Below are 23,988 nucleotides of genomic sequence, written 5' to 3'. Positions count from 1 at the left end.
AAAGTAAAAAGAAAAAAAAATAGCGGTATTCAATTGTTTTTGTATATAACGTATAAAGAGCATGAACTGTGCCTGGAGACCAGGGGGGTTAAAATCCATCGAAGCCACATCGAAGCAATTCATCTAAGAAAACCATATTGTTACTTGACATTTGTTTGCATTGCGCACTTACTTTTATATTATGCGCAAATGTCAAATTGCAATATTGCTTTCTTAAATGAATTGCTTTGATGTGGCCATTTTAACCACCCAGTTGCAAATAATATTTCCGATTACGAAAAACAACAATGACAGTGAGTAACAAAAATATATTGCAATGACGCAATTCTAAAAAACAATATTGCAATTTGACATTTGCGCACATAAAAGAAAGTGCTTTTTCAGATGAATTGTTTTAATGTGGGCGCAGTACTCTGTCTGACGCGAGTGGGATGGCGCCCAATCTATTTCAAAGTCGTACCAAAACTCCTGTCCTCCGCCTCTGAATACCACTGACAGTTACTGCTGCCCTCTGTCACCTTTAGATACAAAGTTTTAAAATTGGTCAAAATAGATTGCATGATGCAAAGATGTGTGTGTGATTTAATTATAAAATGTTAATGATTTTTTCCCCTTTTTTGTGTTATGTCGGTAAAGTGTAACACAAATACCTTATGAAGTACAAAAGACAAATATACAAATGCTAAACTATACCTTTTGGGTTACAAGAAAAAGGCACTTTACTAAGAATTCTTTGATGTCGTCTTTCCTTGAGTTTAATATAGGTAAGAATGTACCTTTTATATTGTTACAAATACTTATAAAATATATATGTATGCTCTTCGAGGGAGGTCTTCCCCTTCCTCTCTTGACATGTTTTTTTACATGACTAATTGTAGGTTTTCCTCAGATGGCATTTACTACTTGGCCGGACAAATGGAGAGCGCTGAGAGATCTTACTTGATAGAAAAAAAATGTATACATTGTTTGAAGTTTACGCGGTTATTATCATAATTAAAACACATGATACCGGGTTCTTACCGCTTTAAAATCAGGAATATGAGGTACCCGATATTTCGTCACTGTTGCAAGTGCCATTATTACGAGATGACTGATGAAATCAGGTGGCGCCACTGTGCCGTAAATAACATCGATTCCGTATTAAATTAATTATAAATAATGTATTAAGTGTAAACAAACACGTAAAAACTATTCTAGTAAATGAAATAGGCTATAATAATCGTACATAAACGTTTGTGATTATATTCAATGTGAAATAAGTGAAATAAGTAAACATTTAAATTCTTGTCATTCAAAATTGTGTTTTTGTGTGGTTTTTGTTAAGTATAAAAGTGAAATGGATTCAAAACATACAGAAAATAAATGTGAGTGCTAAGTTCTACTTACAACTGCAAAAGTGAATACAAAAATCAATAATATTTGCAATAAAAGTGTTAAACTATTGTTAACCGTTAAAATTTTTAAATAATTACCTACAACAACTCAAAATAAACGCGCAATAAAATAACTTGAGGCGCCATCTATTGACAAGTAGCGCAACTATAACGACAAAAACCGAACGCCACGTACGTCGCTCAGTTATTCTTCGCTATTACTGTTACTCCTCGGCAGATGTCGCTTTTTATGATTATTGCAAATTGGAAGACATGAGTATAAAATAATAAAAAATAAAATTGAAGTAAACACTTGCAAACTGTCTATTTAATTATTACGAAGTCACAATATTGTAAAATGAATTGTTTCATTTGTAAAAAACGACCGCTCATTAGTGAGAGAATTAATTGCAGTGTTTGTAAGAAGAGATTTCATGCCAAATGCCTAAATATATCGAATGAAGATGTAAAATTAAATGCACACAAATATGATAGATCCTGGAGTTGTCCTGATTGCAAATCACACCAACAATGTAGTCCAACTACAAATATAAATTCGACTTCTAAGTCAAGTTTTTCTTCCACAACGGCGGTTTTCGTTCCAACTGAGGCTGGTAGCCCAGATCACGTGACTACACGACTGAAATACAAAGCAATGTCAACACACAAAACTCCTTTTCATCACTCTCTACTGACAATGATGATGAAAGCGAGGTTGAGTTCTGCGACACTTTAGACTCTTCTTCACATCTAAACAGGAGTTGCCCTGAAATTAGTACAAACAGTTTACAAGAAAAGTATGCCGAATTAGAAGGAATAGTTTTAGATCTACGGGCGCAGCTTGCAAATGCAGACAAAGAAATTGACAAATTATTATCAGAAACCTTTAAGCTGAAAAGCATTATTGATGAAAAGGATATTGTTATATGCAATCTAAACAGTATATGTAAATCCAGTCCAACTATTTCACCAACGGGATCCTGCAAGAAGAAAAAGCTATCTAAAAAACTAAATTTTTCTACACACAATCCAAATACGCCTGCTAACAAGAAGAAAAAAAATGCCTCTGTCAACAAACAAATACCAATGGATAACAAACTACATAATATTCAAGATACGTTACTAAAGGACTCAATTGAGGAGGAAATAAAAAAAAGCAACGAAGAAGAAGAGAGCTATGTTAGGATGTACAATGAATTATACTGTGAGACGTACAATAATATAACACACGTTAGCGAGAGGGGAAAGATATGTCTAATAAGTTGCAGTACTGGAAGTAAGGTGCGTGACGTCGCAGAAAAGACGCTAGAAGCATCTGAGCTCTGTCACTACAAAGTTCCGGGAGGAGGTATTAAACAATTGATGGAAAATATTGAACTGAAAACAGCTGGATTCACGAAAAATGACTATTGCATCGTACTAATAGGAGATGTGGATTTTACAAACACTTGTAACTATTCGGAATTAGTGATAGAAATTAGAGAGAACTTGAAGCTATTGAAATATACAAACGTAATTTTGTGTTTACCTACATATAAATATTCGTATTATGCAAATATATTTAATTCCAGAGTCGAGATCTTCAACCACTTAATCTATCATGACAATCTCACATATAAATATGCCAATATCATAGATTCAAACTGTAACCTTATATGCTCCTACTCGATGTTTTGTAAAAACGGACTTATCAACAAAATAGGAATTGAAACAATTTTTACCGATATTAGAAAAAAGATTGAAATGATATTCAGCATTGTAAAAAGCTCTTTTTTAGATTCACAACAGTTGAAACCAGGAGGGATGATAATATAGAAATTGTTTTTAAGAAAGATGATATGCCACAATCTAATGATGTTAATTGCTCAAGCCCTACTATAATTAGTCCTTGCCATAACGTTACCTCATCGCTTAACATAATGTTTCAAAATATTTGTGGCATTTCTTCGGTCAGGGATGAACTAGAATTGTATTTAGAGCAAAATGGTAATAGGCCACACTATATTTGTTTCGCTGAACATTTTCTTAATGACAATCGGATACCAAGTTTATACCTTGAACATTATACCTTAGTCAGTTTTAACGCGAGAAAAGGTATGCAAAGAGGAGGCACGCTTGTCATGAGGTCACATGATAGGCAATGTGAGGACCTACCTATATGTAAGCAACTTTACAAGCAAGAATCATTCGAAATATGTGGTGTCAGAGATTTAATTAGTTCCATTAATATTTTTTGTATCTACCGCAATCCCAAACCTAGTAACTTACACTCCTTTCTGGAAAGTCTGGAACAGTTATTAGACTACATTAATAACAGGAAGGCTATCATTTGCGGAGATTTTAATATCGATTTGTTGGTAGAAAGTACGCAGAGACGCGATTTCCTGGGTATCTTAGTATCTTATGGCTTTAAGCCGATCTTTAATAATGTTGTAACTTATGTAAAGGGTAATTCCCACTCGTGTATTGATAACATGTTAAGTAACTTATCAAATGATTTGATATACAGGACAGTTGTAGATCAAAACGGACTCTCAGATGGTCATGCTAGCCTCTACTGTGAGCTATGTTGTGATAAACGTTGTGAACCAAATGCTAAGACAGTTGTCACTCATAGGAGAGTGTTTGATGAACGAAGTAATAAACTATTCAGAGAAAAACTTCTCACTCAAGACTGGAGTCAAGAAGGCGTAAATAGCTTCTTATCAAAGTTTAATTCCATATTCAAGTCTAGTTTTAGAAAGGTTATACGGAAACGCAAAATTACTGGTTCTAGCGGCAAAATCAAATGGATTACAAAGGGCATAAAAATTTCCAGTCTGACAAAACGAGTACTTACTAACACATGTGTAACAACTAATCATGAATCTATAACTAATTACAAAAACAAGTATATTAGGATATATAGAAGAGTTATCAAAAAAGCAAAAAAGAAAACTGTCCAAAAAGAAATAAATGACGCCATAAATTCTAGTAAACAGATTTGGAGGATAGTAAATAGGTATAGAAAAAACAGGAACACAGTAAAAGGAAGCACCAACCTCAAACTAGAAGTATCTGGAAAGGTGACGAATAATATGCAAGATATTGTAAACATTTTTTCAGCTAGATTTGGCAACGACACTACTAACCATGTGTTTGAGAGGGTTGAGTTAGCATTAGAGTCTCTACAGGCTTCGGAAACTGGATTCTCATCTCCCATGACATGGACCCCAGTATATCCAAATGAAGTCACAAAATTAGTCACTAGTTTACAGAGCAAGAAATCTTGTGGATATGACGAAATACCGATTAAAGTAATTAAGGACAACATTGATGTTCTGGCTGTACCGTTAGCTTCTTGGTTTAACAACTGTGCCAGGTATGGTGTCTTCCCGGATCAGCTAAAGATAGCTAAAGTTCTGCCAATCTATAAGAAGGGAGTTAAAACGGACCCTAAAAATTACAGACCAATATCATTACTGCCCACGTTATCAAAAATCTTTGAAAAGGTCATCCAGTCCCGACTCCTCAGACACTTACAATTGAATGGAATTTTACATAGTAGGCAGTATGGATTCCAGAAAGATATTGGAACTGGTGACGCAATTAACAACTTGTTAAAGGATGTCATAACTAGTCTCAATGATGGGAAACGGGTCGCCGGTATTTTTCTCGATCTTAGCTCTGCATTTGATTCGGTCTCTCATCAGATACTCTTACGGAAATTGGAATTTTATGGCGTAACTGGCAATGTCCATCGCCTGTTGAAGTCATACCTGGTCAACAGATACCAATTTATAGAAATGGCTAGTATCACAAACTTGGAGGAGACTATTTATCGGTCTAATAGAGTCAAAATAAAAAGGGGTGTGCCACAAGGCTCTGTCCTTGGACCTCTATTTTTTATAATATTTACAAATGATCTAATTAGAAGCATGAGTTCCCTGAATGCCGATGTAGGTCTAACAGTCTTTGCTGACGACACAAACGCAGTTGTAACTGCTGATACAATTGATGGACTACAGGAAAGTGTCAACAATGTATTAGTCTCTTTTGATGCATGGTTTAAAAGGAACGGCCTCCTACTAAACCCTTGTAAGACAGCTATTATTCAATTTAAAAGCACGTCTCGTTATAGTGGATTAATTAGTGCAAAGCTCAATGATAAAGCGATACCAGTAGTTGATACTGTTAAATTCTTAGGAGTCCATATAGACGGCCTTTTGAATTGGAAGCAGGAGCTTGAATCTATTGAATGCAGTTTAAGTTCTGCTTGTTATGCCATCCGTACCCTTAGGGATGAACTAAGTACTGATCAGTTGAGGGGTGTATACTTTGCCCTTATCGAATCTAAATTGAGATATAGCATCAAATTTTGGGGAAATGGTTACTTATACAATATAAGAAGAGCGTTTATTCTGCAGAAAAGAGCCATACGGAACATCACGAGAATAAAACAAACAGATTCTTGTAGAGAGCACTTTAAGAACTTAGGTATACTTACTTCACCGTGTCTTTACATGTTTGTTATTTTGACTAGTTTTCACAAACATTTATGTCTCGAGGAAACAGTAGAAGCGCGATCGTCGCGATTGAGTACCCGTCGGAAGGATGTGGTGCACGAAATCGTACCCCGTCTAAACGTAGTTAGACATAGTGTTGCTTACCAACAAGTGTACCTATACAACAAACTGCCTGTTTGTTTTAAAGAGATAACAAATAACACTATATTCAAGTCACGATTGAAAGCCTTCCTGTTAAGTAAATGTTATTATTCAGTTCATGATTTTATTGGTGATAGAGATTGTGGTAGACTAAAACGTGATTAACGACTCCCTTGCAATGTTATACGGTATTTTTTTTTTTTATTTTACTTTTGTTTTCCTTTCACGTTTGATGGTAATATTGTGACCTAAAATTGTAAAATTACTTATGACTACTTATTCTGTTGCATTTTTATCTTATATTCTTTTAAATTTTTATTATGTTAAGTTCATTTATTTTTTGATTGCTTGTTAAACTTATTTTGTACCATTCTATTTCAGTATTTCGAACACAATTCTTGTAATTGTTATGCGAATAAATACTCATACTCAAATTGGTGTGGAATTGATAGATCCATAACGTTCGAAGTGCAAACATACCCTTTACTCTCTTTCTTTCCGCTTTTTTTCTAGAGGTACATTTGACGTCGAAGTGTTCGAAACCAAGTGAACCCGCACCAAACTCCTGCAGAGCTAACATGCGCACGTGATAAAAGTATCGGTCGACTCAATTCTTCTTTTACTTGATTATTTTTTTCTCTAACATGCGTGATTGAGTTACGTAATGACTTATTTGGGTTCACATATTAGCACCAATCGACAAAACGATATAATTATATCGTCAGAATCGATAAAATGACCGTGACAAAATGTTACGCGATGCGCATGGTAACCCTACTAGTCATGTCCTGAAGACCCGGAGGTGGTGTTTTATAAAGAATTACTTTTGAATATAGAAGGATGGAAAATGCTGCACCAAAAGAGCGATTCTTTGTCCTTTAATACAATTTATTCCCATGTGAGGGTAACCATGTAACTACGAGAACTTTTTCCTCAAAAGCGATATAATAGTTACTCGTCTACAAACCCATCTTGTATTCATTGTTTTTTCTAATAAATTCCCTTGAGGAACTCATGAATGAATTGGATGTCTCATTGTAATGCATTAGTTTAACATTGAAGGATTTATAGCGAAGTAACTCAATAAGTATCAAAAGAATTTCGTATAATATTTTGTCTACAAATATTGTATTTCTCATTCACTCAATTTATTTTTTTCTTTTTGCATCAAAGAGAACGTGTAGTGTGCTTCAGTTTTTTTCTTTCAATTGTTGTGGTTGACTTGTCATTTATTTATATTATGGATGTTTATAAGTGTGAATGAAAAAAAACCTGAGAATATTTTAGTGTGGAAAGTTTGGTGTGTGTAAGCCGTGGTAGCCCAGTTGGTAGAACGCTTGCCTCTCACTTTGAGGTCGTAGGTTCGAATCCAGCACAGGTCTAAACGAAATGATTGTCAAATGATTGTTATTATTATATTATAAACTATATAAATACCTTTTTGTTTGCATGCCTGCACATAGAATAAGGTTCAATGTTGCTGTTTTATTCCGGGGGAAGGCCTGATGACCTATATTACAAGTTTTTAACTTAGTTTAGGCATCAGCCCTTTCACAAAATCTGCCAGTTTAAACTAGTAAATTGTCATGTACAATGTTTTTGTGTGGGGAAATAAATATTTTCTTTCTTTCTTTTCTTTCTTTCTTTCAAACTTGTTTTCGAATTCATGTTTGGATCTTAATGATTACCACAATAAAAGTGGTAAAGAAAAACATCGTGAAGAAACCCACATTCCCGAGAAATGCATTTTCGGAGGTATATAATCAAACCTGTAATGGGCTGGTTTTCCCATCGCGGGTTGGAAGGTCAGACAGGCAGTCGCTTCTGTAAAAAACCGGACCTGTCAAATCTGCAGGTTAGGTAAGCGGACCTTGTGAAAAACGGGATAATGCTAGGGAGATGATGAATATTTTAGTGTGGAAGCGTTTCATGATTTTTAGAAAAGTCATGTAAATTGTTCTGTTTACATACATTGTAATAGATTATATTCGTCAGGCCAGCTTTATTGTGTGCTGTGTGACCGGACCTTCAAGTCGAAGTTCGGTTTCGCTAGCCACATCAGAGCCCACCACAACAACGACCCGGGATAGATATTTAGGAGTCGCCGTCGCCGGATACGGTTTGGACGACATGATGATGATGATGAATAGATTTTAGTACTTGTAAGTTCGATAGAGCTAGCATGTTTTGTAAACAAAAGTTCCTAAAAAATAAAGAGAAAAAGAAAGAAACGTCATGTCATCAGGGTTGATGAGAACGGGCATTGGTCTCACAACCCACACGAGAAAAGACTGTTTCTTTCGTTTGATTCATTATACGTACAAAGTAAAAAAGTAAAAAAAAATAATAAACGTTAATTTTCTAGTCTTCTTCTTATCGTGTGGGTTGTGAGGTGGAATACCAGCCTCATCCAACCTGGTGTCGGGGTTATGATTGAGCCGCCAAAGGACCCTGACATGGCTCATGTAACGACTACTTACTTACATCAGTGAGTAGTAACCGGGACCAACGGCTTAACGTGCCTTCCAAAGCACGGATCATCTTACTTTCGGACAATCAGGTGAAAAGCCTGTAATGTCCTTACTAAACTAGGGATCACAAAGTGGTTTTTGTGATATCTCCCCACCGGGATTCGAACCCGGGGCCTCCGGATCGCGAGTCCAACGCTCAACCACTGGACCACGGAGGCCGTTTATTTTCTAGTAAACAGTCATTTTACAAAACACTCCGTCTAATTATGAAATACTTGTTGGCCGAATCAAAGTCAAACCCTCCTTCATAATTTGAAACATTTTTATCACTCAGATACTCACATTGTACCTTTTTTATACCCCAATCAGCATTGCAATTAGGAGTGGAGTGCTAAAACAGCTGTCCCATCGCTCTATGAAATGTCCCTATCAGTCTTCCGCCCGTCCGTAAAGGTCTTTCCCCACCGATAACTCATACGGATCGTGCGAACCGAATTGATAACAGACATACCGCTTAAGGTTTTCACTGCTAAAATGAAGAAATGCTTTACGTATGCATATACCTGCTTATGACAATTATTATTCCCAACTAGGGGTTTCAGCGTGCTTTATCAGACTAACATACATGGTGAACTGTACAGCCGTATACATTCGCTAAGCTTTAATTACACAGGGTGTTAGTGACATCGCAACGAAAAGTTTGAGGAATGATTCTGACCATGATTCTGAATTGATATCAAGTGGAATTTTCCGTCGCAAAAGTATGGAACAGAAAATAATTTATGAAATTACAATTTTTTTATGAATTTTCCGACAGGAAATTCCACTTGATATTAACTTAGAATCATGGTCTGAATCATCCCTCTCAGTATTTGTTACGATGTCACTAATATCCATATGTACTTGTATGGCTACTTGTATCTACTTGTACGAGTGCAAGTGACATCGTAAGGAATATAAAGAGGGATGCTTCAGCTCATTATTCTGAGTTAATATAAAGTGGAATTTTCCATCTCAAAAGAAAATAATTAAAAAAAAAAACAACAAAAATCATGAGTATTGGACGGAAAATTCCACTTAATATCAACTCAGAATCATGGTCTGAATCATCTCCCTCAGTATTCAAATTGAATTGAAAAAAGTCAAATTGCGGCGAAAAATGTCGTAAGTACCTAACCACTATTGACTTAACCACCATGTTTATTGCAAATAAACAAATATTGATTGATTGATTGAAATGAACTATGAGGAAGTCGTGTGGGATAAACGCGTCAGTTTGTTACCTCGAGCGAAACGATTTCAGATAAAACATGAATTTCCGATCCCTTTTGTTTTGCCAATCGTCCGTGGACAAAGAGCGCGGAGGTCCGTGTTGCTCTATGTCTGTGGGACCTGACCTTAAGCCGGAATAACCCGAGTAGAGCCGATTGCGACCGAATGCGTCCGAAACGACCGCGCTAATGTGTGGCGCGAAGCTGGGAATTAAAAAGACGTATTTCTTTAGCGATGTTTTTATATAAGAGTGTTTTCATTGTGCTTTTTATATTGGGTATTTTTGTGAGTTATTTTCTGTGTAAAAAAGGGAAACAGGTTATTGATATTATGTCTTCATTCACAGTGCCAAGGATATTTTATGGCTTTTACCAAACCATAAATAATAGACATAGAGTACAGGCCTGTGTGATTGGACACCTAATAAGACACGACGAATTCATTAAAAACATCATAGAAGGAAAGCTAGAAGGAAAGAGAGGAAGGGGAAGACCAAGAAGAGCTTACATGGAACAGATTAAAGAAAAGGTTAACGTCGTGTCTTATAGGGAAGTCAAGGAATTGGCCTTTGATAGACTGGAATGGAAAATGCTACACCGACAAGAGCGTGGCTCTTAAATTGATGATGACAGGCCTGTTATCTTTGTAATAGAAGGCAGATTCATAATAACGGATCTAATAGAAATATTAAAACTAACATGGCCACTTGGCCATAGAATAAAGAATAATACCATGGATAGAACGGACACTCCCCGCCCCGCACCAAATGGAATCGGTGCCAAGCTAGATTTACTTCCCCTCCCATGGTCATTTCACTTTAAATGGCAATAATAGTCTGTCTCGTTCCCACTTACGTGTTAAGCAGCATACGGTAAGAACAAGATTTTTGTATGGAGCCTCTGTGCTGTCTCTCTCTCTATTTAAGAGCTGCGCTCTTGTCGGTAGAGTAATCGCCATTCCTCTCTACTTCCCACCAAAACCTTCACCTCCCGATACGACACGACCTGCACCTTCTCTTTTATTTGTTTCATAAATGTTATCCTAGGTCTACCCGTTCCTCTCTTCCCTTAAATTTTTCCTTCTATAATGTTTGTTATAAATGAGTCGTGTCGTCTCTGTGCTGTACTCCAGTGGAATCTGGGGGCACGGCAGTGCCCCCGCCAATACGAGCAAAGCCCCATATTTTGCGTAACGTTTACGAGATTGTGAACTTATAGTTTGTATAATTAGGACGTGTAGAATTATAAACTTGCCGCTACATGAGACTTTTTGACATTGTGATCGATATGATCTCGTCTTGGCGACATTCTTACTTGAAAATGTTTTTGTTGGGATCCATTATTCTGGAAAGGTCCAAAGCTCTTTATTGACGGTTAATTATAATGCTTACATAAGTAAAACGCAATTAATTAAATGAATTCTAATCCGGTAGCGAAGCAAACAACATTATTATTTCGCATTCCCTAATCAAGGTTTACTTAACTGGAACTATCAAGAGGAAAGAGGGAGGGTTAAAGTGGGCGGGGCGCTTTAACGACATCGTAGCTGCCCCAGCTTTGTTTGGCTTTTTGGCGCTGACGTAATTTACGGGAAGAAACATTTTACAGATAATTATACGGGTAAGATCGACCGGGGTAATAGCGCCCCCTGACACTTCATACAAAACACCTCATTTTACACAGACACTACACAATGTGTGACGTCTGACGCTCAAACGATTGAAGACTAAAGTAAGACCGAGGGGGTGAGGTAAACCTAGCTCAGCCGCTGGTGGGGAGCGGAGAGTTGCCGTTCTATACGTGGTATTCTTATCTAGGGTAACCTTTATGTTTTAACCCTTAAGTTTTCTGTTTTATAAGCTGTTGGTTATCTAAATAAAATAAATAAATAAATATGTAAGTTATTCCTTATTTCATGGTAACAGGCTCTTCATTTCCCTGATCCTGAAGTCTTCTTCTTCTCTCGTGTGGGTTGTTAGGAAGATTACCAACCTCATCAACCCTGGCGTCAGGGTTACTACTGAGCCGCCAAAGCTCCCTGACATGATTCATGTAACGACTACATACTCACATCAGTAAATAGTAACCAGGACCAACGACTTAACGTGCCTTCCAAAGCACGGATCATCTTACTTTCGGACAATCAGGTGATCAACCTGTAATGTCCTAACCAAACTATGGATCACAAAGTGATCTAGAAGTCAAATGTGCCTAATAGGCACTGCCTATGATCTGAGTTTAGTGATCTGAAACAGAGATTAATTGTGTTAAGTTCACAAATATTAGAAACTATGTTTTCATTATAGTTTCGAAATAGATATAATTAATTGATAGCCACAAATGTGTAACATTTTCACGGGAACCGCTAACCTACTCTTCAGACTTGACAGGTCTGATACGACTGACTGTCTGACCTTCAAAACCGCGAAGGAAAAACAACCCAATACAGGTTACTTCACAATATTTTGGTTCACCGCTTTATAATAACACACATTATAATCATTTATGATCCAAACATGAATTCGAAGTTTCAGGTATTTGCCGGATTACTTCATACTATATCTACATCTAATTAATTAATCTTTAAATCATGAATTAAGTTATCAGCAGTTTTCACTAACACAGTTGGCTCGACCATTATAGATGGCGATACGGCTTGCCACCTACAACGTTGGTCTTACAGAAAGCTAGTTGAAGTGTGGGTACTTAGTTCGTCTTGTATTTTGACTACCCCAATTGAGATATAGTCGTGAGATTATGTCTGTTATGTATTATACATAAACATGCATAAATAGCCTATATACGTCCCACTTCTAGGCACAGGCCTTCCCTCAATCCTAATCTTTTTATAATAAACTTTTTCTATTCTATTATATTCTAATCTCTCTCTTTATTTAAGAGCTGCGCTCTTGTCGGTGGAGTAATCGCCATTACTCCATAGATAGGGCGAGTAGAACGATGGTTGCCCCAATCGCCTTCTGTTCCGCAGTACACCGACCAATTTCTCAATCTGTGATCTCAGCCCTACCAGAATCCTTTTCCTCGGCCTCCAACCAGTACTGATATCGCTGCTGCCCGGCATCAGGGGTGCGCAATCAATCCTAATACTAAATCAATATTTGTCTTTGCCCACAGGAGCTGGAGGTCTGCGCACCACGGAACTCCGCATCACGCCAAGGGTGGTAGCCCGTGGTAGGAATGTCACCATGGCATGTCTCTACCAGCCACAGGATTACGGCGTCTACAGCGTCAAGTGGTACCGAGGGGCGCAAGAGTTTTACAGATACTCCCCTCTGGAGTCGCCTTCCACAAGGACGTTACCTGTCAATGGGATTAAAGTTGATGTAAGTATTAAGACCATATAAAAACTTCTCTCGTGTGGAAAGACGTCAATGACCGGATATAGGCGTTATTTTATAACAAGATATGATATGTTATACTGTTACTTATAAATACATTTCAGGACTGACCATGGAAATGGCACCCATTTAGATCTCACTTCTTTTGTCGTTGAAGTCTACAACAACTAAGGCATTTATCACTTTGCTCTCATTTCACATTTATGTTTTTGATTGGATATATCTTACAGATACCACACAGTTTTTTTACTAGCCTGTATTGTCCTACTACTGGGCAAAAGCCTCCCCTCTGAGTATACAATTCTATCTATCCTGAGCGATCTCTCCATATAGATACAAAACAAACATTAAATATTGCCATTTCAAACTACAAAGTCCTCATTCATAAAATGGTAAAGGTATTATGATCATACTCATAATATAAGTTAATTGTATGTCTAATTATGTTAAGATAATAGCTGTAGTAATTAAAGAAGAATTATTTAAAAAAATGAGGGTCACTCCAGGCTTCGTTACCCAAAAACAATGTAAGCGCTGTACAGATTTTCCTTCGTTTTTTTAACTGTTTTTTTTTATCTTTGATTTGGCTGTTTTTATTTTTTCAACTAGTGGTCAACTTCCTCAGGATTAGAAATGAAGTAAAATAAAAAAATATTTAGAAAGAGACAGCGAAAAAAATGACTTGTTAATTGGGTGTTTCTGGTAGCTGATGAGCCCCTAACTATTTTTTTTATTCAGAACGTGAACTTCCGGGATACCCTGTATAAATTAACAAAGCCAATAGACTTAATGTATTGATTCAATGCGGTGACTTTTTAAACGCTATTTGAAAGATACAGTTGTATTTACTTGACTCTTGGCAAAACAACACTTACCTTCTATCGTGTGGGTTATGAGGTGGATTACCAACCCCATCAACCCTGGTATCAGGGTTATTACTGAGCCGCCATAGGCCCCTGATATGACTCATGTAACGACTACTCACATACATACACACACACACACACACACACACAACTTATTACAAGCATAACTTTATTGTCAACCAAATACAACGATATGGACCATATTACCAACTTCTGACGTCGCAATATGGCTTCCTTTTATTTATTTTTTACGACTACTACTCTGTCCTTTTCGCGGTTGCGTAATCAACTGCTGGAACTAACACTCGTATTCGAGGATGTTAACTCGAAACTTCCTTCGCTCGACTACGCCATAGTCGAGCATTTTAAGTTGACGTTTACGTCCTTGACTTAGGACTTTTCTCACTGTAGTCGAGCATAGCAAAAAACAACGACTACGGCCCTGTGCCGGTTTTTCTTGCAGCTTCTTTTCCCCAGCTATACAGGTTGTGAGAAGCTGCAATAGTTTATGGTTGATGAGACGTTCGTTTTTTAAAATTGACGATTCAAAGTGTAACTATGTTACCTACTGAATAAAGTTATTTTTGAATTTGACATACTGAACTTCTTCTTCTTCCTCTATCGTGTGGGTTTTGAGGTGGATTACCAACCCCATCAACCCTGGTGTCAGGGTTATTATTGAGCCGCCATAGGCCCCTGACATGACTCATGTAACGGCTACGTACTTACATCAGTAAGTAATAACCGGGACCAACGGCTTAACGTGCCTTCCAAAGCACGGATCATCTTACTTTTGGACAATCAGGTGATCAGCATGTATTGTCCTAACCGAACTAGGGATCACAAAGTGATTTTTTGTGTTGTGTCCTCACCGGGAACGAACCCGGGAACTCCGGATTGTGAGCACAACGCTCAACCACTGGACCACGGAGGCCGTTAACTATACCCTATACTGAACTAATAATACGAAAATAATGAAGTCATGTTTCCATCCAACCTCACTGGATTAAACTCGAGATATGGTTGAGGTGACGTCTAAGACCGAGTTCGACATCTTCCTTAAGGTCGCCTTAAACTGACCCCCAATAGGTTCGAGTTAACATCTTTAATACGGACGCTAGTGTATAGAAAGTTTTGCTTATATAAGTCATGAAGGACAAATTCTTTGGGAGAACGAACTTGTTTTAGAGTTTCTTAATTAACTGTTGTTTGTTACATGGATATTACTTACACTATGACAGAAGTCTACAGGATCTGAAGGTCTGGGTTTTATGCCCTATACGGACATTATCAAAATATTTATTATGCTGTTGGTTTTCCAAAAAAAAAAAAAAAAATAAATATCACTTTCTGAGATTTTCGTTAATTGGTCAGGAACTGCTGTGAGCTGCATGTTCAAATAACTCGTATCGAATTTCAACTAGGTTCGAGAGGGTTAAGGTAAACTCAGCCACTGGTGGGAAGTGTAGAGTTGCTGTTCTATATGTAATATTATTTCTTATTCTATGCTATAGGTTTTGTTAAAAAGGGACGAGCGTCCCTTTTTAACATAACAAGACGAATTAATTTATAGGTGATCCCATTATTAACTCACACCTTTAACAACAGTAGGTATTCCAAATATCTGTAAAAATGATTTTTACCGTCACTTGATTTATTGTAAAACCTCTAATTGAAGGTGGAATCAAGTTTATTGATGTGAAAAGAGCAAATGCCAGCAAATTCTGTAATTTTTTATTGATGTATAATTTAACAGCATTCCCCCGAATATTTTTTTACGCCAGAAAATTATTCAATCAAACGGTAAATCCGAATCAACATTTATTTATATCAGGATTGAAAATTTTGTTTGATTAAATCGCCGAACCGAATTGGCTAATTTTGTAGCAAACGAAGCATTTTTTTTGTAATATCGGGGGTATTTCTTTTGCATCCGATCAAAATTTCTAATTACCGATAAAACATTGAACCCCTTTGGGATCTCTCTTTTGTACATCTGTTTATCACAACCCATTTCTTCTCATAGTGAACGAATTGTCAAACTTAATCGTCGTTTCTGACCATAACATAATGTATAATCAAATCATCACGCCTGTATCTGGTAGGCAGGAGTCATTTTACCTACTCCTCGCTATTTATGTATAAGTTCCATGTGATAGAGGGCGAACCTATTGGCATTCATCATCAATTTAAGAGCCACGCTCTTGTCGGTGCAGCATTTTCAATGCTACTTTTTAGTGAAAAATAGGGCAGTAGTTTCCCTCTTGCCTTCGGCCCCGCAGTACTCTGTCTGACGCAAGTGGGATGGCGCCTAGTCTATTACAAAGCCATACTAGGACTCCTGTCCTCCGCCTCTGAGTACTGACAGTTACTGCTGCCATCTGTCAGGTTCTAGGTTACAGTCCCTGTGACTTGCCCCTTCCGTCCTGTATTGCCGTACCGATGCTATTGGCATCATCAAAAATAAATTCGAACTCATAAAATGGAATTTTGTGCTTAAGTGCCCGAACCGGGGCTCAAACCTGTGATAATAGGTGCCAGCCATCGCTTTACCACATATTGCATATAATAACCTATTTCTTTCTTTCCAGAGGCTAAACTCCAATGAGACACACGTGATCCTACTTCGAGTACCACCGAGTATTAGTGGGAACTACAGTTGTGAGGTGATACAGAATGCGCCCACATACCCCCACTCATTGGCTACGGCGAGGCTCGACGTAGTAGGTATGTGCTACGTAGCTACGCGTTGCTACTGTTTTGCTACGTCGTAGTAAAGTAGTGATGTGCAATTTCCGAGAATGTTCTTAAAGTTAAAAAGCCGCAAAATGTATCTAAAATAATTATGCTTTATTACCTTCAGGCAGATAGGATCAGAGTACAAGAAAGAACAGTTTGAAAAGAAAACAGCTAGTGTCCTTAACATTCTTCTTCTTCTATCGTGTGGATTATAAGGTGAATTACCAACTCATCAACCCTGGTGTCAGGATTATTACTGAGCCGCCATAGGCCACTGACATGACTCATGTAACGACTACTTACTTACATCAGTTATCAGTAAGTAATAACCGGGACCAATGGCTTAACGTGTCTTCCGAAGCACGGATCCTTTTACTTTTTGTACAATCAGGTGATCAGCCTGTAATGTCCTAAGCAAACTAGGGATCACAATGTGATTTTTGTGATTTGTCCCCACCGAGATTCGAACCCGGAACCTCCGGATCGTGAGCACAACGCTCAACCATTGGACCACGGAGGTCGTTGAAGTCCTTATTGAATAGTTTTAACATCAAGAATATTACCACTTTGGGAACATTCCCGGGAACATATCATATTTAACAAAAATGTTTTAATTTCTTTGTATTATTATATTATATTAACAACAGCCTCCGTGGTCTAGTGGTTAGAGCGTTAGGCTCACGATCTGGAGGTCCGGGTTCGATTCCCGATGGGGACATTGTCGAAATCACTTTGTGAGACTGTCCTTTGTTTGGTAAGGACTTTTCAGGCTTGAATCACCTGATTGTCCGAAAAAGTAAGATGATTCCGTGCTTCGGAGGGCACGTTAAGCCGTTGGTCCCGGCTATTAGCCGTAAAAACACCTCCACCAACCCGCAGTGGAGCAGCGTGGTGGAGTATGCTCCATACCCCCTCCGGTTGATTGAGGGGAGGCCTGTGCCCAGCAGTGGGACGTATATAGGCAGTTTATGTTATTATATTATATTATGTATTATTTACGAGTAACATGAATTCAAATATGAACAAATAGGTTATTAATAATTGAAAGCCAGCCAGAACACGACAAACGGATATGTTTCATAAAATTACAATATTTGTATGTGCTCATCACTATTGCCCGTAAAACAAGTATTATTTTATCTTAATTATGTTCAAAATAATAACAGACAAGTGCAAAAGTATGTAAATCAGTAATTACTTAAACATTAAACTGTTACTTTTCGAAAACGCAAACTCAACCATTTAACATCATGACATTAAAATGTTTGTCTATTAAACATGAAATGTCGATCGTTTAATGTTGTTGTGGAAATTATTTACTGAATTATTTATTAACTGTTATTTCAAGGGACGAATAATACCAAACATTGTAATCCGTTTTGATTGTATTCACAAGCGAAATTATTACATTAACATGACATAGCTTAAACAGCCTGTATTGGTTTCATTGTGTGTACTGATAGACGTGGTAGCGCAGTTGGAAAAACGCTCGACTTTCAATATGAGGTCGCAGGTTTGAATCCCAGCACTATCTTAAACCAAATATTTTCGAATTTGTTTTTAAATTCATGTATGAATCATAAATGGTTAGCACGCGCTCAGCGGTGAAAGAAGACATCGTGAAAACCCACATTCCCGAGAAATGCATTTTCGGAAGTATGTGACTAGATATTTGGATCATAGATGAAAATATTAGGGTGAGACAAAAAACCGGATCTCAGGATCTTTAGGTTAGGTTAGGTTAGTGTAGGGATATTAATTTATGCCTTCTAGATTTTGGACTGAGGATTGGATGAGGTGTGAATTATGAGGTGGAGTACCAACCTCATCAACCCTGGTATTAGGGTTACTGTTGAGCCGACAAAAGCCCCTGACGTGGCTCACGCATACCACGCATGCTACCACCACCTCCACCACCACCCATTATGCTATGCTCGCGTATAGCGTTGACGTTAGTCAGTGAGTAAGTGTGTCAGAGCTCTTGAAGATTCTGAATTCACTTCAGAAATTGCATGTTACATGTTCTGACAAAGACACTCAAGAACAATTTCTAAATTCGTTTTTAGAGTGTTTCCTGAGAACTAGGTCCCGCTACGTTCCAAATAAACATTTACCAACTACTCAGTACGTCGTTCTATGATGAAGACAGAATAAACATGACATGTATACTTTGCACTGTGATATTACCATGTTGCAAATGCATGCACGTTTTGTTTTTTTTTTTTATTTGACGAAACTTAGTGTTGATTTGCCGCGGATGGCATTAACTGCTTGGCCGGACAAATGGGAAACGCTGAGGGCTCTCACCCGGTACAAAATTTAACACAACAGGCCTGAGGGTGCGTAGTTGGGCGCGAACCTCGGCTCAGGGCGTCGTCTGAGAGGAAGAATATTTGAAAGAATTAATCGAGCCTAGTGGGTCGCTAGCGATAAGCGCTGAATAAGGGAAATCGTCGACCACGCCGTCGGGGTCGGCATCGGGGTTCTGAAGTGTTTGGTGTCGCGAGCTGATTGGCCGTCTCTTTGGCAAGAGTAATTGGGTCGTCGCCGTCGGGATAAATGCATGCACTAAAGGTGTACTATACAATGTTAGTATAGACCTTGGATCATGAGCAGCGATGTACGTTGTCCTTACACGAGTCAACAATAGTTTAGCGGCTCAATAATAACCCTGACACCAGGGTTAATAAGGTCGGTAATCCACCTTGTTGGCAAGAGAGTAGTATATTCCTTGGTTGGCAACATCAAAGCCATATAAATATTGTTTTACTGTAATATATTTTTGCTCTGCTCTATGTCCATAATATTTTGAAATTCTAGGCTAAAAGTTGAAAGTCGTAGTAGCGCAGTTGGTAAGTAATATATTTGCTTTGCCCTTTGTCCATAATATTTTGAAATTCTACGCTAAAAGTTGAAACCCGTGGTAGCCCAGTTGGTAGAAGACTTGCCTCTCACTTTAAAGTCGCCGGTTTGAATCCAGCACCCTAAACCAATGATTGTCGAATTTGTTTTCAAATTCATGTTTGGATCATAAAATGATTATCACGTGCTCAGCGGTGAAGTGTAACTGTGCGGCACTGTGCGGCAAACAAGTTCAGAATTAGAGGGCACGGCTAGAGCATAATATCTTTATGTTGTTCTTTTGAAGGTCGGGGATGCAATGAGTCAGTGTAAAATGAAATAAAATGTGGAATGGAATAAGAATTTCTTAATTTAAAATGATTGACGGTCAGAACGAAAGGCCAGTATGTGCAGAGTTTGTACTCTGCTACAACTGTATATGCCTCGCTGCTAGGTCTAGGCCTCCTTCAATCAACCAGAGGGTAAATGGAGTATACTCTACCACCCTGCTCCACTGCGGGTTGGTGGAGGTAGTTGGCCTAGTAGCCCACGACGATACAATTATAATCGTCGAACTTTTATTTACCTACTTGTATGTTTTTTTTTGTAAATATCAATTTTCGTTTTGATTTCTAAATACCCTTTCAAGTACAACTTCTGAAAGAGATATTTCGTAAAACACAACGTTCTTACAACAAAATAAAAGCAAGAAGCGACTTCTGAAAAGGAAATATTTTCCCTAATGAATTCCATTAAAAACCGGGCACATGCGACTGACTTGCCCTCAAAAGGGTTCTGTATAATTAATTACGCACTAGAGCACATCTTGTAAGTATTTTTTTCTTCTTATAATCTTCTTCTTATCGTATGGGTTATGAGGTGGATTACCAACCTCATCAACCCTGGTATCAGGGTTATTATTTAGCTGCCAAAGACCCCTGATATGGCTCATGTAACGACTACATACTAACATCAGTAAGTAGTAACCGGGACCAACGGCTTAACGTGCCTTCCGAAGCACGGATCATCTTGCTGTCGGACAATCAGGTGATCAACCTGTAATGTCCTACCCAAACTAGAGATCACAAAGTTATTTTTGTGATATGTCTCCACCGGGAATCGAATCCGGGGCCTCGGGATCGTGAGCCCGACGCTCAACCACTGGACCAAAGCGGCTGTCTTCTTCTAATGAGAAAGACATGTCCTTGAAGTCGTTGAGCTTCTCAGTCTCAAAGTAGGAGTTTGTATAAAACCCTGATCATATTTTTAAGTGAATGGGTGCAAATAAACTCGACTGTTATACAACTCTTCTCTGAAACCATGAGGTGTCGCAGGAATCGGCGCCATTGCCAACCTAAAGAAAAAGTTTGGGTTGAGGTTTTACTCGTTGACTGCGAAACCCTAAAAACCCAGCGCGCAGCTGCTTCCTATTCCTTTTCTTTTTATTGTTGTTACTTATTCGGAAGTTCACCTGTACACAGTTTACGACCGACCCAGTTGGACGGGTTAACTAAAGGTTAATGCAGGTTAGAATTACGGCCCTTTATGGCTGTCGTGGCCCAGGAAGTAGTTACCGCTAGTGGTTTAGACAAAAAGTGATACATCGTCACATGAGCTCACGACTATAACGCAATTGGAGTAGTCAGAGGTACGGCCATGAGCATTAATATGTATACACTTTGGTACCATGTCACATTAACTTTTTTGTTAAATTGAACTGTAAGTCTCACTAAATGTCAAATATGCGACAGAGTCCTAAAGTGGGTACATTATATTGCTCATGACTGTACATACTAAGTACCCACACCTCACAGAGTTTTCTGTTAGACCAACGTGATAGGTGGTGAGCCGAGTAGCCGTCTATAAAGGTCGTGCCAACTGTGTTAGTTAAAACTGCACTGAAGATGAATTTATAACTTTCTGGTGCAAGTCCGGTACTGGCGTTCGAACCAGCGCTTCGCGGTTGAGAAGCAAGCCAGTGCACCACTGCAGCATAGGGACTACCTCTGGGTATATTATATAATCGTCACCTTAACGTCGCAAGCGCCTTTTGAAAAATCATATCCTGATGTGATGTTTGTAAACATAACTTCGAAACGGACACGCTTCTTTCATTCCGAAAAAAATATACTTATTTTTTTTTACCTAGGTTGAATGATTTCCATCTTCATCAATAATTAGATTTATTGTGAAACAGACGTATAAGGCCAATGATCAGAATCAGAATTTGAATTTAGAACTGAGTAGGTGCAATGAACTACATAAAATATACAAAATTTCATTAGAAGACAATAAATATCCAATTCTAATGAGCAAAAATACCAATATACTTGTTTACTATGAGTACATTATGTACATAATAATATTACGTATTTTTAACACCAAATAACATATTAATAATTACACGTTTTATCGAACAGAATTGTATTTTGTATTACTTATTAAATTATTATGGGCAGAAGGCAAGATTGAAACGCTGTCATATTTTTTCCTAAAAAAGTAGCATGAAGAATGTTACACGAGCGTGGCTCTTAAATTAATGATGATGATTAATTATTTATTTATATCAAATACGTCTTGTTTCGTCATCTATACATGGTGTTAGTGACATCGTCACGAAAACTTTGCGGGATGACTCAGACCATGATTCTGAGTAATTATCCGTCGCAATCGTATGGAACGGAAACTAATTAAAAAAAAACACTAAAATTTTCATGATTTTTCCGCCAGGAAATTCCACTTGATCATGGTCTGAATCATCCCCTTCAGTATTCGTTACGGTGTCACTAACACCCATCCCTACTAGTATGGCTACCTAATATACTTGTACGGGGTGTAAGTGACATCGTACCGAATACTGAGGGGGATGACCCAAATGATTATTCTGAGTTAATATCAAGTGGAATTTTTCATCGCAAAAGTATAGAATTGGAAATTTACGACGGAAAATTCCACTTGATATTAACTTAGAATCATGGTCAGAATCATCTCCCTCAGTATTCGTTACGATGTCACTAACACCCTGTATTATAATGTACATTCTACTTCCTCTTATCTCTGAAAGTCATTGCCCTTAACGACTTTCAGGCCTAAGAGAAACAATAGTTATCCCAGAGGAGGTCGGCTGTCAGTTTTAGCTGATAAATAAAGAAACAACTTCCCATTGTTCTCGCTAACTATTCTTTGTCTTTGAGTTTCGTTTGAACTGTAGTTGGAGCGGGATCGTTGTCCTATTTCGTTTCTTAGCTACAGAAAAAGGTAGGAAGTCACTGTACAACAATGGACGGATAAAAAAGAATCGTTAGAAATACTGGGATAAAAAATGACAGTATTTTATTATGATTTTTGTTTTAAAGTAGATCCCCGTGCTTTGCGAAACTCACAAAAAAAAATCGAAAAAAATCTCAATCCGTCTAAAGCCGGGACGAAGATGTCAACTATTACACCACCGGGTCCTCCTCCTGTCCATGCGAAATCCGTTCGATCTATGTACCGTTCGAGTTGAGATAAAAATTGTTGGTGATTGGATAGTTTCCATTTCGATTTATATTAAATCGAAATGGAAACTATTATTAACTTTAGAATTAATAAATAATTCTAATAATAAAAAATATCATTTCTCTCTCAGCAACATAAAAGTGATTAATAAAAATAATTGGAAATGGAAAGAATAATTGGAAATTCGTTGGTACGGTCTGCGAGAAGCAATGTTGCAATGTTTGTACTTATTATATTAATGTTACTGTAAAAGTTCGAACTATGGTAAATCTTAAGATTTAAGCGTAAGTCTTAAGATTTACCGACATGAGTTGGTAATAAATGTAAGTATTTCTGAAAATACGACGATTTTTTCAAGCTTTTACCATTCGAATACAGTATATTATTATGCTAGGTTTTACCAATGTCAGCTGGTAGAAGTTGGTTTTAGGAATAAAACCATGAGTAATTCTTAATTATATACTTTAATGAACTGTTAGGCAAAAAACGTACATAGTATTACGTATATAGCACGTTGTAAATCTTAAGATTTACCAACGAAATGTATGTACATATTTACAGTAACATATACACATCTACAGAGTGAGAGTGAGACATCAAATCTATCCGTTACATTGAAAGGTAATTCAATTTACTATCTAGTAGGTACTGTTAGATAGAAAAGAATCGATCGACCTTATGTCGACATCACTATGCTAATGAACGTCACTTCACTGGCTTACGACGTACTTCGACGGATCTTATGCGTACTGCGCATACAAGCTATTTTAAAATGTTTTCTATTCAATATTCTTTATTTGCATACCTAATATGATGGTGTACAAATATGTAAGTTACATATGAGTTCAGATCACAGACCCCTTCGGACTCAACGAAATAGAAGAACTAATAATAGTTTTAGTATATTAATCATTTAGTATATTA

General features: G+C 37.6%; 1 protein-coding gene and 1 non-coding gene across 2 annotated transcripts in view; one reads left to right on the top strand and one right to left on the bottom strand.

The window, feature by feature from the left end:
• The window catches only part of LOC126370254 (uncharacterized), a 109,300-nt gene that overhangs the window by 53,888 nt on the left and 31,424 nt on the right, over window positions 1–23,988 (top strand). Inside the window, exons 2-3 of the mRNA XM_050015072.1 lie at window positions 12,897–13,105; window positions 16,578–16,713. Of these exons, the coding sequence (XP_049871029.1) occupies window positions 12,897–13,105; window positions 16,578–16,713 (345 nt within the window). The remainder of the gene's footprint in view (window positions 1–12,896; window positions 13,106–16,577; window positions 16,714–23,988) is intronic.
• On the bottom strand, window positions 8,637–8,708 carry Trnaa-cgc (transfer RNA alanine (anticodon CGC)). Its single transcript has one exon. It is a non-coding gene; the product is annotated as a tRNA-Ala (tRNA).

This window comes from Pectinophora gossypiella, chromosome 10 (assembly GCF_024362695.1).
Source record: "Pectinophora gossypiella chromosome 10, ilPecGoss1.1, whole genome shotgun sequence".
Taxonomy (NCBI): Eukaryota; Metazoa; Arthropoda; class Insecta; order Lepidoptera; family Gelechiidae; genus Pectinophora; species Pectinophora gossypiella.
This window is presented reverse-complemented; position numbering and strand designations above follow the sequence as displayed.